At 40.0% G+C, this 16533-nt stretch overlaps 1 protein-coding gene across 10 annotated transcripts in view; it reads left to right on the top strand.

Annotated features, from left to right (window-relative positions):
- Positions 1–16533, top strand: part of PDZ-GEF (PDZ domain-containing guanine nucleotide exchange factor) — a 372186-nt gene that overhangs the window by 79409 nt on the left and 276244 nt on the right. For 9 of the 10 annotated variants that reach the window (XM_067131131.1, XM_067131128.1, XM_067131127.1 and 6 more), the window contains exon 2: positions 5856–14387. In XM_067131131.1, the coding sequence (XP_066987232.1) occupies positions 5971–14387 (8417 nt within the window). In that variant the 5' untranslated portion in view covers positions 5856–5970. Of the gene's footprint in view, positions 1–2324; positions 2419–5855; positions 14388–16533 lie in introns of those variants that run through there. The other variant, XM_067131125.1, reaches the window with a different exon arrangement.

Here is a 16533-nt window from a genome sequence, read left to right as displayed (position 1 = left end):
AAATTATTTACGGACCAGTCTGGATGCGTCTTATCGTGGCCGTTTTCTTAATAGGCGTTTTTTTTTTGCGATATATAATCTAGTTTCTTGTACATTAATTCACCTCTTCGAAAATGTAACTAGAATTGCCGAGAGTTCCGCCAAGAGAAACACTGAAGCGTTGTAATTAAACAAAAGGCCCTTGTAAATGATCCGTCCCCTGTAGAAGGCGTAGGTGCAAACGATTACCAAGAAAGTATCGGAGGTAATGAACCGTGAAGTAAGTTAAATTAGAGAGGGGCGTGGCTTACCTGCTTGTCGATGAAACCGCTTTTTTGTACGCGTACGTATAGATGGATGAATGGGGTGATGAATATGCATTTATTTGTGTTTATATATGTGTGTGTGTATGTACATACATTTATACATACATATATATATATGTATATATATACAGTATATATATATATATAATATATATATATATAAATATGTGTGTACATATACATACATATATAAATACTGCATATATATATATATATATATATATATATATATATGTATGTATGTATGTATGTATGTATGTATGTATTGTATATATATATATGTGTGTGTATATATGTATATATATAATACACATATACTGTATAGTAATTATGCACATATATTCTGTGTTTGTGATTGTAACTATGGAATTATTCTTAAGCATGCATGGCAGAGAGAGAGAGAGAGAGAGAAACTCCATTTTCTATTTTTCATAAGTCGTATAGCGTTTGATTTCTTACGTTTTTCAAACATCCTCAATCTACTTAATAGCCGTGCAAGTGTTGACTTTGCACGTAACTGGCGTAAAAGTATTATAAAGTTACGAATGATTTCTCAGGGAACATGACTGTGAGTTCATGTACATGAATATGAAGCATAACATGTCTAAGGCGTGCCCATAGTCGGAATTAACCAACCCCTCAATTAACCAACCCCTCTTTCGCGCTTTTGCTCCTGTGCACCTGGATAGCAAGTTAACCATGGACCAGTGTAGTAAGGGGTTTAGAGCTTGGTAACGTAACTGTAAAGAAATTTTGTGAGCTTATTTTTATTTTATGAACGGTTTATGCTTTCAGTGTTACCGTTTTTGTGCCTCTCCTACCCCTTGGCGTTTTTTATTTGCATAAAGGCACTCTGTTCTGAGGGAGCTTGCTTATCTCCGTGGCTGGCTTTTACCTTTTGAATGTTCATAGTAGTAGATTCAGAGTGATAGATCTCTTAGCGGTTAATATTTTGGTAGGCGTAATCAAGCAGTCATATTTCATCCGTTGTAGAGAAGTGTTTGGTATCCAGACATCTTCAAGTGTCCGATTTCATTTTTCAAGATCTTTAATTTGGCTATCTCATTCTAAAATTTCAAGATAGAGTACAAATTTATATATATACAGGTGTATATATATATATATATATATATATGTATTGTTATTTGAGTGGAGAAAGGCATGGGGTTTGCAACCCTTAGCTTAGTATGCGAATTAGAAGTGGACCACCCCGTATAATGAGGAAAGGATTTTGTTACATATATATGTGTGTGTATGTATATATATATATATATATATATATATATATATATATATATATATATATATATATATATATATTTATATATATAACTTTTTAAGGGAAGGTGCATATGCGACACTAATTAAGAAAGAGTGAGAGTTACAATGTTGCCTGCATTGCATTTTTAACACAGTGATTTCCGGAGTTAGCTAAAGGCAGCGACATTTCCACCTGCAGTTCCCCCTTGCATTCAGCAATCCGCATCCACTCCGTCGCATAAGAAAGTAACACAGAAGCTGCGACGTGAGACTATGATCGAAATGTGGGTGATATTGTCCAGTTTTTGTAATGGGTCATTTGTCATTGTCTTCCGCTGAATCGAGCTTTGGGTCGTGCCCCGGGCGGGGATTGCTTGCTCTTAGGTGGTGGACCCGTCTTGTCAAGTCCTGTCAAGTCCAGTAAGCCTTACTCTGTGATTCATGTACGTCAGTAGCTCTGCTCGTCGCCAGCCTTCTCTGGAAAAACGTCTGGTTCGTCATAGGTCGCGTCTACGTCTTCCGCTGTCCTCTAATTAGGAAAGGAGACGTTTTGGACCAGACGAAAATCTAAATGCCAAATATACGGGGTTCGTACACCTGACGGAAAAGGGAGAAGGAACATCCAAAGATCGATGTTTAAGATTGTGGTGGTTAGGGAGTCCTAGTGGTGAGTGCGTTTATGTGTGTGTGTATGTATGTGTGTGTGTGTGTTTGTGTGTGTGGCTGGCACGTCAAGGACTTTGAGGCAACGAGGGAATCAGTTAGGCCAGTCACAGACATCCTGCCAAGTAGTGATCTCCCCCACCATGCCCAAATTTCTACAGCGGGAGAAGGCTTCTGTAGCCTTCTGAGTGTCAGTGGTGACGTTTTGTTTGTGTAAAAGTGCTGCTGAAAAGAGAATGGGGCTTGTGCTTTCGAGTGATCATTGCGCTGTGGAAACCTTTGCGGTCAAAGTTATTCAAAGTTATTCTATTGCTTTACAGTAGTTCCGTAATGAAGGCAGATTTGTTTTAACGGTGAGAAAATTCTGTGGATGCTGAAGTGCGGTTGTGTTTCTAATTATACTTTCGGTTAGTTTGCTTCTACATGAAGTAGATAGTGGTGAAAGTTCTGTTGTGATGTGTTTTAATTTTAAAAATTTATAAACACCCTTCGAAAGTGAATCTAGATGTCACCCTTCTCGCAACCGGCCAGGTGGGTGATCCCAGCTACGCACTTGCGACACATTCGTTTTAATTTCACAACCACTTTTCAAGATTAATCAGTGAAAATAGATATAAAAATCCGACACCTCATTGGTCAACTGCATACACAGGTACATCGGGCCCGGATGACACGTGTGGAAAGAATGCGGTGTAGTGAGCGAAGGTGGACCGACGGGTCTGGCCTGCCTGCCGCCGATTCGGTGAAACAAAATGATATGTGACTGAGGCAATCACACCGTGGCGTGGACCCCGACTCCCGTCGTCACCCAACTCATTTTGCCGTCGATGTGTGTGGTTCCTCTCTCGCCTCATCCTGTGTCGGTCGTTTGGTTGCTTGTTTGCTCATTAGTTCATTCTTATTCCTTTTAGCCTGTTTGTTTTATTGAATGGTGTGTCTTGGCTACGTTACACCTGTTTATCTTTAGCAATGTCATTATGTATATCTTTTATTTTAAATCAGCTGCCTCACTTGTTTATTTCTCTCTCGGTTTATAGTCTTCATAAGAAATTTTTATCTTTATTTTGACTAACTGTAGACATAAAGGATGAAACTAATTAACTATATATATATATATATATATATATATATATATAGATAGATATATATATAGAGAAGAGAGAGAGAGAGAGAGAGAGAGAGAGAGAGAGAGAGAGAGAGAGAGAGAGAGAGAGAGAGAGAGAGAGAGAGAGAGAGGGGTTTTCCAAAGTTATTAGAAAATTAAAAGTTGTATCAAAGGAACAACTTTCGAGGGAGAGAAGTGGATTTTCTATCAACATAGAGGTTCAACAAAGTTTTGTATGTGAAACACTTTGAGCTAAAGAGTAGAAAAAATAACCAACCCTCCCCCTCCCCTCTCCCCGTAGGTAGTGAATGAAATATACTTTGAGACGTAAGTTGGGTGAGTTTGTGTTCATGAGAGAGAGATAGAGAGAGGCTACAATAAATTAGCGAACTCAGTGAGAAGACAAAGCCAAGTGAATGGGCGTGGTTGGGAAGGTGATGGCTACAACGATTCAGATTTTTTGTTGTTGTTTTGTGTTTTTTACTTACATTTTTTGGGGGATAATTTATGAGTGTGGAAATGTCAAGGTCATGAGAACAAAGTGTCCTTGACTGCGAGTGCAATTGCCAACCAGGTGAGGAGACGACAGAGAGAGAGAGAGAGAAAGAGAGAGAGAAAGAGAGAGAGAGAGAGAGAGAGAGAGAGAGAGAGAGAGAGAGAGAGAGAGAGAGGAGAGTTTATTTGTGTAAATGCATTTCTTTCACAAAGGTTGTTATTTGCCTGATATTGGTTGTTTTCTTTATGTACAAAATAGTAATACTTAGGATTCGTTCCTTTACGTATTTGTGAATACATTTGGAGAAGGGTCTCTTATTTTCGTCCAGATCGGATCTTAACATTAATGACCTGGAGTTAATCAGTTTTGACATTATATAACTTGAATGGAAATTAATGTCATTATTAAATAATACAAGATTTTGGGTAAAGCATTTTGTGAGTTAAGCCCTGTCATAAAAATCCCATTTGATTATTTGATTTTTAATGTGTGTGAGAGAGAGAGAGAGAGAGAGAGAGAGAGAGAGAGAGAGAGAGAGAGAGAGAGAGAGAGAGAGAATCCTTCCTTCCCTTTCACTAACACCGTATTAGGCGGAGAGATGCTGCACAAAGCAACAACGTTTGCCCCATACACCTTAGAGTGCCCTCGAAGGGGGCACCGGATACCCACGGTGTGCAGTGTTTCGGTGTGAAATAAAAATATCTGCTCTGTAGGAAGTAGCAGTGAATGTTTTATACGCAGCCACCGGAAGAATATCGAGGGAAATTCCTACTGGCTTGGATGTAATTGAAAGAAGAATGTTAAGGGAAATGTGTTCCTTGGATGAGTAATGAGAATGCTTTTGGATGAAGCAACACTTGCATTCGTGGACAGAAAGGGTGTTCTGAGAAACAGGAACGCCGTGTTACAGTGACGCACAGCTAGAATAGTTTTAAGGAATAGTGATATAGTTACTGAGGTGCATAAGAAGAGTGTTTTGAGGGACATTAATGCTGTGATGCGCTCGAGAATTGTTCATGGATTCTTTTGCTTCCGTAAACGTGTTTTTTTTTTTTTCAAATAATAGTTGTGTGTCATAGATATGTCCGTTTAAAGAATATTTAATTTTATAAAAAGAAATGGTCTGTATATATGTTTAGGACGAATATACATTAATACATATAAGTAACAGAGGAGCGCTTCTGTTTATGCATTTTTTTTTTTTTGCAATATTAATGGAAATGGCCACTCAGTGATGCATATTTAGTGTAAAGGAAAAATGCAGAGAGGAAACAGATACACTCTATTTCATGTAAAAAGTAAAGGAAACCGTCATGTTTTTTGAGATTTTTTTGATGTTTGATAATGTAATAAGGAAGAAGCTCCGGAAGGAGTGATGTTACTGATTTTGCGACGGGAACGAAGAACACACGAGAGAGAGAGAGAGAGAGAGAGAGAGAGAGAGAGAGAGAGAGAGAGCGTGTGTTCTAGAAAACAAAGACGTGGTGCGTTTGGCCTAGAGTGGAGGTGTTTTGACTACGGTTGCGGTTATTTGTCGTAAGTGACTACAAACATGCACAACATGCATACACGTACACATTATCCCTTGAGCTCTAGACATGATAGTGTTACTGCAATACAGCCTAAAACACATAGACACGTGTATTTGAAGTTGTGCTTCTTCACACCGTTCACACATCATCATCATTAATCATTTTTCTTGTAATCAGTTATATGTAGGTTATGCATATATCTCTTGTCTACACACACGCTCACGCATACAGACACACTCACACACACACATATAATATATATATATATATATATATATATATATATATATATATATATATATATATATATATAATTATATATATATTATAATAAGTGTTGTATAAAATTATTTTAGCCATTCAATGAGTGTTGTTTATTTTGCCATTCTTTATATTTCAGGTAAATCTTTGGCTTTCATTGTTTTGCTTATGAAGTTCAAATGGAAATCATCAACAGTGGTAATGTTTATTGTATAATCTGTTTATTTTTCCAGGCATTTACATAACTTTTAAATTGAGAGACTCGATTCATACTTGATATTCGAAAACGTTTACGATGTGACCACCACGATGAAACAAAACAAAGTGGCGCTTAATGGATGAAGAGAAATGGCGAGTGAGTATGATCCTTTGGTGCGAACCCTACATAGTGAAAGTGAGGAAGACATTGCGTTGCCCTGGTGCCCCGCCGAGGGCGACCATGGCAAGTGCACGGCGTATTTAGCCCAGGTGATTGCCGTGGACCAGGAATCGCAACAGACCGAGGATGAAGAAGAGACCGACGATTACCAGGCGCTGGGGAAAGTTGGGGAAGGAGCGAGGGAGGAAATTTCGAGGGAAGGGGAAGGAGAGGATGGAAATATTGAAGGAGGGGAGTTGGGGCTTCCCCCACCGATATCTCCCACCCCTCCTCTCCCACCATCAACCCCGCTTCTCGACCTTACACTCTCTGCAACTCAAGAATGTCGTTACGATCCCTTCATAGAAAATGGGGTTCACGTCACTCATGATATTTCGAGCCAGACTCATTCATTTCTCAGTTCTACTCAATCTGACTTTGTTCAAGACGATTTTCCAGCTGTTGCACCTCAAAATGACGATGATATGACAAGCTATCGTTCTACACTATGCATAGTGGAAAGCGAGGACACGTTATCCATCAGTGAAGAAGAAGAAGAAGAGAAAGAAGTACAAGAAGGGGAAACTGACCTGATCTGCGGAGGTATTGACGAGTCAAACCAGTTCACATTAAAACCTCATACACCGTGTGGGACGCCCGTGTATGAAACTCTCGTCAAAGAGGAAGATGTGGAAGTAAGGAGTGCTGCCCAGCCCGGAGATGACATCAGCGATATTGTAGTCAATTCAGGTCTCGAGAAGAATGAAGCAAACGAAAGCTTTTCTGCAAATTCGCTGATAGAGGCGGGTTCTTTGGTTATGTCAGGCATCCCCCAGGCTACTAATGTAAGTCAGATCAGGTGGAGGGGTTTGGCAGGGTCATGCGACGAGCCATACCCCGTAAGCCCCATGCGGACGCCTTCTTTTGTGAGGCTTTTTGACAATGAGGAACAAGGGGAAAGGTTTGAAGAGGACGATTCGGTTGAGGCCTCGACTTCAGCCGTGGCAGAATGTGAATTACTGGAGGAAGGCGGTGAGAAGAAGGACGTACCTGAGAAATCACACTTTCGTCAAGAGCAAAATAATGCAGAAGAAGAGACAAAGGCTCCTTCCCTGCTGCCGCTTCCTTTATTGATATCAGATGTACCTGAGGAGGTCCCTGGCTACATTAATCTCGCTCACTCACCTGAAACATTATCTGACACTGAGGATGATGAAATGAGTACTGAGAGAGAGGGAAATGAAGAGAAAGAGAACGGAGAAATAAACGTTATGAAAGAAGGAAATGAAGGACTGGACGACGGAGAAATGAATGATAATCAAGATAGAAATGAAGGAACTGAAATTGATGAAACTACTGATGATTTAGATGGCAATGAGAGGATAGAGAAGAAAGAACCGAGTGATGTTGTAGATGGGAATGAAAGAATAGAGAATGAAGACATGAATGATGCTGAAGAGGGAAGTAAAGAAACTAATAATGAAACAGTGAATATTGGTAAAGATGAAAGTGGAAGAAAAGGTGACGAAGAAATGATTGACAACAAAGGTGGAAATGAGGGCAAAGAGGATGAAGAAGCGAGTGGTGATGAAGATAGAAATGAAAGAACACAGAACGAAAAAATGAGTGTCGACCGTGACGGAATTGAAGGAGTTGAAAACGAAGAAGTAAGAGATAAGAGCGATGAAGAAGGAATAACAGGAGTTTTTAAAATAAATGACAACCTCATTGTATCTGTAGTAGTTACCCCTCCTTCTATTGTGGAGGACACTGAGAGCGATGATGGCACTAATATTCATTTGTCCTCGCAGGTCCTAAAAAATCATGATGATTCTGATGATCAGATAAAAATCATGACGTCAGAAGAATCATTGCATGAGAGCATGTCTATAAATGATGAAACGGTGTGTAGCCAAATTTCTGATGATAACGAAAATGTGGAGGGAGTAGATGGTTTAAATGTAATAAATGACTGTTTTGAAAACTGGTGTACGAAAAGAGATGATTGTATCGTGGAAGAGGAAGGAAATGGTGAAATCACGGGAGAAATTGTTAGTGACACGGCTGAGGTTGAAAAGGACAGTGAAGACAGTTTTATGAATGAGAGCCCCCAGACATTAGTTCAGGAACATGGAGTAAGAGATACAGAAATGAATAAGAGGGAAAGTGAGGCAGAGGAAGTGGAGAGGGAGCACAGCATGACAGCAGCAGGGAGCGTCCATTCTTGTGATGATCACAACAAAGAAAGCCCTAGTGAAGGAATTGCCAGCGAAGATGATGAATTTGGTCTAGTCATGTTATTTACCAAACCTGATGGAAGTCAACACAAAGAAACAAGCCTCTCTCGTGATGTTCACGAGGACGTTATTAAGACTCTTGTCTCCGATGACCACGACTCAAGAATAATGACTTTTGTTGAGTATGATGAGTTGGAGGACCGGATGAGCCCGAGTAAACGTGATAATGACGTCATATCGCCATCTTCATCCGGTCATAGTGGGAATGTGGACTGGAGTGCCAGTGCCTGTGATGTTGACATTGTGAGAACAATTGGTGTCACCTTTGTGCCGGGAGAAGAGGGTTTTGCGGGTCAGATTGGCGAAGGCAAAGTTGATGTTGACGAAGAGTGTGCCGATAAGGATCCGGATAGGGATGTTGATTTGAACGAGGGAGAAGAAACGTCTCTAAGCCAAGATATAGGTAACATAAGCGTAACCCAATTTGCCAGTGAGTCAGAGGACGCTGGTGAGGCTAACGAATGCAGTCAGACTGGTCAAGCTACGCCACATATCTTCGATAGTGTTTTATCAGCGGCTAAATGCCAGAGTTCTAGTCTTCTCGCTCCTAGAGACAGGTCTTCTTTCCTTGCAACTTTATTACAGGGAGGAGATACGCTTTCAGACGGAAACACAAATCCTCTAGAATGTACGAGTACATCGGAAGTAAAAGACTTTTCAGGTGAGATTTTGCCTAATACTGATTCTGATGAGACATTTCATGAGGAATCTGAATGTGTAGGAGATAATGATAATGAGGATAAGGTAACTGATAAAGACAGTAAACTTACTGAAAATGAAGCTGAAGTAGTCGAGACTGAAACTAGTGAAGACAAGTTCTCAGGTCAACAGTTTGACGAAGAAGAATACAATTCTTCCCCAGTTTTCATTAAATGTTTAGATGTAGATCAAAGAGTGGATAAAAGTTTCCCTGATAGTGATGGACCCGTCGATGGTGTGCCATTCCTTGCTTGTATTGACAGTGTGACTGATTTACCACCAACCACATCGGAATTTCCAGACTTATCAATACTTGAAGTTTCAGAATTACCCATATCTGGGAATTCAGACATATCTGAGGTTTCAGACCTGCTTATATCTGAGGTTCAAGACGACCCTGTAGCTGAAGTTTCAGACCTATTGAAATCTGAGGTGCCAGAGGACCCCGACCTGTTCATATCTGACAGTCCGGACCTCTCCATATCTAAGATTCCAGACTTGTCCGTACCTGAGATTCCAGGCTTATCCATATCTGAGGTTCAAGACCTAGCCGTATCCGAGATTCCAGACCTAGATATATGTAAGTTTGAAGAAGACTCTACACCTATTCTTGGAGGTGACGAGGAAGATCTTGGTGCAGAAATACATTCAGAGTTAGAGACTCCGAGTCCCATTCAAGAGGGGACAGGGCAAGAAATTCCAGTCATTATATTGACCTCTCCTGTTGAGGCAACACATGAGGGAGGAAAAGAAGATAATGATGATTCTTCTCTGTCTCTGTCTGATGAAGACGAGCTAGTCTCCTCTGTCATAACAGTCATTGCTGCTGACCAGTTGGAAACCCAAATTGAAGAAGTTGATGATGGTGAAGATTCATTACCTTCTGCCAGTGAAAATGTTGATTGCCCCTCTGAGAGTGACGCAGTAGATAACAGTGTGGAGTTAGAAAATGATGAAGTTCTAACTGATAACACTGAACTTGTGAAAGATCTCTCCTCCAGCGATTTATATTTAGAATCAGAAGTTTGCACGGATGTCAGTCAATTAAAACTTCTCTCGGAGGATTCATTCTCTGGATGGGTAAATCAAGTCTGCTCTGTTTTCTGTCAGTCGGACACAGGATTTCATGATACAGAAGATCGCATCATTTCAGTGTCACGGGTCGAGGAGGAAGATATTTCAGCTTCACATCAGGTCATTGATGAATATCCGTCGAAGCTTCGGTTTATTGAAGGTGATGAAAAATACGCCAGTTCCTCGTCGCTTCCTGTTGTTCTGAATAGTGATTGTTGTTCCTTGGGTGATGGAAGGAATTTGTCGTCTGATGCGATTGTAAGCGAGGGATCCGATCATAACACTTCAGGTGATATTAACACAAACACCCTCAGCGAAGACCTCGAGCATTGCAATAACGCAGAGTTATTCGTCGATGAGAATTCAGAAAATACTTCTTGTATAAACGAGGAGAAGACTGAAGACGCGTCATCATTTAATGAAAGCTTTTCCCCTGCAACAGACGATGCTAGAAACGCAGTTGGCAACGGTGAGGAATTCAGTCAACGCATAGCAAGTGAAAAAGGAAATTATATTTCTTCCGTGATTGAAAATCAAGTTGATTGCATTCCATTTCCAGAGGACGATCCTGTAGGGTATGCTGTCGCTGCAGTAAATTGTGTTGATTTAGTTTCGCCTCCAGCTGAAAACAAGGTTAATGATTTTCTTCATGTAAGTGAAAATCAGGATGATGTAACTTTAAATGTGATTGAAAATGAGGAGGATAGGGTTTCAGATGAGGTAGAAAATCAGGAAGAAAGTATTTCATCTCTGGTTGAAAATCAAGACAGTAGTATTTTGACTTTAAATCAGGGTGATAGAATTTCACCAGTGACTGAAAATCAGGAAGATGATATTAAATCTTTGTTGGAAAATCAGGTAGATAATATCACATCTGTGTTTGAAAATCAAGAAGGTAGGATTTCACCTGTGAGTGAAAATCTGGAAAGTAGTTTTTCACCAGTAATTGGAGATCACGAAAAAATTGTGTCGTCTGTGATTGACAATCAAGAAAACAACACTTCACTTTTGAATGTGAATCAGGAAGCTGATATTTCATCAGTGACTGAAAATCAGGAAGACCTGTTTTCACCAGTAGTTGAAAATCGGGAAAATAGGATTTCACCGGTTATTGAAAATCAGGAAGATAGAATATCACCTATAGCTGAAAATCAGGAAGATAACATTCCACCTGTAACTGAAAATCAGCAAGATATAATTTCAGTTGCGACTGAAGATAAGGAGGATGGTATTTCACATGTGAGTGAGAGTCAGGAAGATGTCGCTTCACTTTTAATTGTAAACCAGGGAGACAGGATTTCACCGTGGACTGAAAGTGAAGGAGCTTTTGAAGATCAGGAAAATATAACACTGTTTGTGGCTGATGACTATGATCAAAATTTGAGTGAAAATCAAGAATTTGATGACAGTCAGGTGTATTATATTCCACTAGTGGATGAAGATCAGGAATATTCTCCTTCATTCGTGATTGAAGATCAAGAATATTCTCCTCCTTCAGTGACTGATGATCACGGATATTCTCCTTCCATCTTGACTGAGGATCAAGAATCATCTGATTCACCGGCTAATGAGGATAGGTCATCATCGGCGTTTGAAGATCAGGTGGACTTTTCCTTGCGTGATAGAGGGAGGTTAACAAAATATATTTCAGTGGTAGATAAAGACAATTATAATTATAGTCTGCCTGAATTTGAGAACGAGATTAATTCCCATCCGTTAGTGATTGAGAATCAGGAAAATTATATCCAGTGTACAACTAAAGGAGACATTATCCACACTCCACCATTACCGGAAGAAGGGGAGGTAGATTTGACTGCCGTTAGTGAATATAAGTCCAACGTGATTTCATCATCAGATGATAGCATTGAGTTTTCGGATGTTACAGAGCGTGAAAACTTCTCTGTGGCAGAAAAGAAAAAATTAGATGAGATAAACTACATCGAAGAGTCAACTGATTACCGCAGTCAGGTTTGTGAAGAATGTCAGCCGGGCGATGTCACTTTCGTGACCAAACCTCAGGACGATAATGATAACTTATTGATAGAAGGTCAGTCAGAACCCGTTGACAATTTTGGTAAAGAACACTTTGAGTTGACATCAGCTGATCATAAGGATTTATTAACCTCAGAAAATCGAGATCGCTTTGATTCGGTTCAGTTAGAAAAGGACTCCTTGACTCGCGTGTCTTTCCCGTCTGATGACAGTGAAGAGAGTGAAGATAATCTTAACAAATATATTGAGGATGTAAACAGTCAGGTTGATAAAGAGATCGAAGAAAGTGCTCATCTGAATGAAAGTGTCGTTAGTCAGGAGGACAACTCAGTATTCCTCTCGGAAGAAAGCGAAGACAAAGTGAGAAGTGACAACAACTCGACAGAATGTGATGTCTCTTATGTATCGCCATCATCATCATCATCACTTCTGAGTGAAGTTGAGGGGATCGATTTTATTGGTGGAGTGATCGGAGGAGTGAAGGAAGGGTGGCATTCCCTCCCTTCCTCGGCCGTAGAAGGAAAACTTCCTTTTGATTCTTTTCTTTCGGTCATTGAAGAAGAGGATCAGATCGATTCTATTCCGGGTGGAATAGAAAGAGATCGGACCGATTCTAGTCCCCCTGCGAAAGTGCTGGATATTAGCGAAGAGGAGCCTCAGGTGCCTCCTGTTCCGAGTGACGGAGGTGGAGGAGGAGAAGAAGAAGAAGTGGGAACGGAGGAAGGGAAAGAAGGAAAAGGGAGCGAAGGCTTATTAATTCTCTCAGCCCCTGATGCATGTGTGGGCTGTGTTGAGTTACGGAGTGCAAGGGACGATCTAAATTCAAAATTACCAAAGGACGAAGAAGTTTTTGAGTTGGAAGCCAATGGTGGTGATATCGCCACAGTAGTCACTTCTTACGTAGGTGACAAGGAAACTCACTGTTCAGAAGAGGAAGTCGAGAGAGAGACTCGCAGCGAAAGGGAAACACTTTTGGAGATTTCGCGCGCAAATGGTAATGATCTTGATGAAGTAAGTGGCTTTAATGGCGATAGTAAATTGGCAGAAACATCTGAAGGAGCAACCGTGGATGCTGTGGGTGATACCAAAGAGGAATTAGACAGTTTTGTAGGGTCGGGTGAACTGCAAGGACGTTCGGAGAGTATAGCGGAAAATGTAGAAGAAAAGTCAGTGGAAAGTGTTTTAGAGGAAAATTTACGTGGGCCAGGTTTCGAAGATAAGGAGGACGAAAAAGGGGAAGGCGGTGCTGAGTTTTCATTGGTTAGCGATGATGAAATTCAAACAGACAAGTTGGAAGACGTTGGTAGCGATGCAGATGATGTTATGAAAGCAAATGTTGAAAGTGTCAGTGATAATGATGAATGTGAGGCTTTAGAATCGGCGAGCAAAGCCAAAGAAAGAGAATCTTCTTTTCCTTCTTCTTCCTTCGAGGAGTCGTTGTCCGTATCTTCCGAAATGTCAGTTGACGCCGACTTCGGAAGCCAGCTTGAACCGAACAGTGAATTGACCAGAAGCGATATGAGTGAATCGAGTAACCGCGACTCAGGTACGAGTTACCTGAGCGAAGCCGATGGCAGTGATAATGATACGCTAGTCGGCAGGAACAGTGATGGTGACGGAATGATGAACAGTGATGTTGACGGAATGGTGATGAGCAGCAGTAGTAGTTCAGAGGAAGGGACTGTTACTGCTGGTAGTAGGGATAGTAGTCAGATGAGTGATGTCATTAACCATGGCGATGCCGGGTGTGAGAACTTCAGCAAGGGCCATCGGCGCGACGACAGTGGTGTGGTGATGGGGAATTTCCCCGTCGATCCTGCTCACCATTTGCACCATACCCACCAGAGGCAACAAGACGTGCCAGGAAACCCACCTCCTCACGTCTCGCACCCTCACCACCAAAGAGCAGGGGGCGCGAATGAAATACAACACCGCCATCATCACTGCTACGAGAATTATCACATAGCGGATCACCACTGTCACCATCACCATCATCACCACACCCACCACCACGCAGCAGCGTCGGACGACCACCACAACCAGATCAACGTCCACAAACGGACGGCCGAGGATGACGGTAGTTACACGGAACCCGAGGAGAACAACCGCACCCTGGAGAGGGGCATCTCCCCTGCCCAGACGGACCCCGAAGACGACGACACGGGCTCCGTCAAGGGCTTTGCCAGGAGCCGAAGCCACCAGTTTCGGGTGGCCAGGAGATTCAGCGGTGCCAAGATGGTGAAAAAGATGAAGAAAGTCGTCCACTTCGGCAAAAAGAGCCTGAGTGACGACAACGGCAACCATCCTCATCACACCAAGGTCCAGGAAGCCATCGAAGGAGAAAGGTAAGTGGACAACTAATTACCAAACCAGTCTATTCACCAAGTTTTGAAAACTCATTTACTTCAGATGAAACAAAAATGACACTTATTGAGGAATAAACAAATAAAATATTGAGATAGAGAAAAAAAATCTTCCATTTAGAATAGATAAGAGATCGTGTTAATTCAAGGACAGATTACGGATTGTACGGCAGGAAATTGGAGCTTACAGCATGACCTACATACCGAAAATTATAGGTGAGATAGGGCATGACGTCAGTTGTGTATTCTTAAAAGCGTCTCAAGGGTTTCGGAAGGTTCTCTTCCGCCCCTCAGTTTATCATTTATATTCATTAAGAATCTGAGTGATTTCTTTGCAAAAAATTAGCTTATGAAATTTATGAATATCCTTACCAGTGCTGTATTGGTTTAGCTTAGGATGAATAGTGTATTATGGTGTCAGGGACGGGAATAGATATAGTCAGATTTAACAGAGAAACGTTACTGCAGAAAAATGAAAGAAATAATGAAAAGACAAATTTGCTGTCTTTTTGATAGATTAAAAAAGAATTTTTATTGTAGTTTTATAACACTCATATACAACTTGATATTAAGTGAATCAGGATTTTTTTAGGGCATTTGAAGTTTTTCCTTAAAAACATCAAAATCACTATGAAACAAAACTACTGTGTACTAATGAAACGTTTAAACCCAGTAGGACTCATTCTTCCTTTCTAGCTTCATGTTATAGCATATTTTTTTAGTTGTTTTGAGAATGATTTACCTCCAAAGTCTTTAATATAAGCATTTAGAAATATTTTTATTTATAAATTCATACATCCTTTATTTCCCATCAGTCGATGTATATAGTCTAGTTTCTCATATAATGGCCACCAGTTGTTTCTTGGGAGCCTTCAAATAATCTAGAATTCCGCGGTGGTTAGAATGGACAGTTTTGTATTTTGAAGAAGTTATAATGTGAAAAAATGGTTTGTGTAGCGTACTGTTAGTTATGCTTTTAAGGAGTGCGTATTTGCATATATATATATATATATATATATATATATATATATATATATATATATATATATATATATATATATATATATATATATATATATATATATATATATATATATATATATATATATATATATATATATATATATATATATATATATAGAAATGTTGTTTTTAATCAACATAGAAATAATCAACACACAATCACGTGTGGAACAGAAATAGATCTCTGACTCACATCAGGATCGAACCCAGGTCTTTCAGTGGAAAGGCAAGGGCGCTGCCCACTTGGCCATACAAGTCATGAAAGAAGTTGGAACCTGAGGGCAATTGCACCCAAGGAATTACCTGGGCAAGCTAACTGCTTGCATACCAGCGTGTTTTCCCCAACTTCTCCGACTCAGCAATGACCCAATTGACAGCATTTCATTCGAAATATCCCTTCTGAATAAATAAGATAGAAATAGTCAACACACAATCACGTGTGGAACAGATATTTCTGTTCCAAACGTGATTATATGTTGATTATTTCTATCTTATTCACTCAGAAGGGATATTTCGAATGAAATGCTGTCAATTGGGTCATTGCTGAGTCGGGAAGTTGGGGAAAACACGCTGGTAGGCAAGCAGTTGGCTTGCCCAGGTAATTCCTTGGGTGCAGTTGCCCTCAGGTTTCAACTTCTTTTATGACTTGTATGTAACTAGTGGGCAGCGCCCTTGCTTTTCAATTGAAAGACCTGGGTTCGATCCTGATGTGAGTCAGAAATTTATGTATATACTGTATACATTATATATATATATATATATATATATATATATATATATATATATATATATATATATATATATATATATATATATATATATATGCATATGCACACGCACCCACAACATAAAAGCATAACTAACATATGTATATATATATAGTACATATGTACAGTATACATATGTGCACACACGCACACCATAAAGGCATAACTAACGCATATGTACTTATATATATATATATATATATATATATATATATATATATATATATATATATATATATATATATATATATATATATATGAGAGAGAGAGAGAGAGAGAGAGAGAGAGAGAGAGAGAGAGATTTGAGTGTGTACACGAGTTGATACCTTGACGTCACC

The sequence above is a fragment of the Macrobrachium rosenbergii genome, chromosome 29 (assembly GCF_040412425.1).
Source record: "Macrobrachium rosenbergii isolate ZJJX-2024 chromosome 29, ASM4041242v1, whole genome shotgun sequence".
Classification (NCBI taxonomy): domain Eukaryota; kingdom Metazoa; phylum Arthropoda; class Malacostraca; order Decapoda; family Palaemonidae; genus Macrobrachium; species Macrobrachium rosenbergii.
Note: the sequence above shows the minus strand (reverse complement) of the source record. Positions and strands in the feature narration are given on the sequence as shown.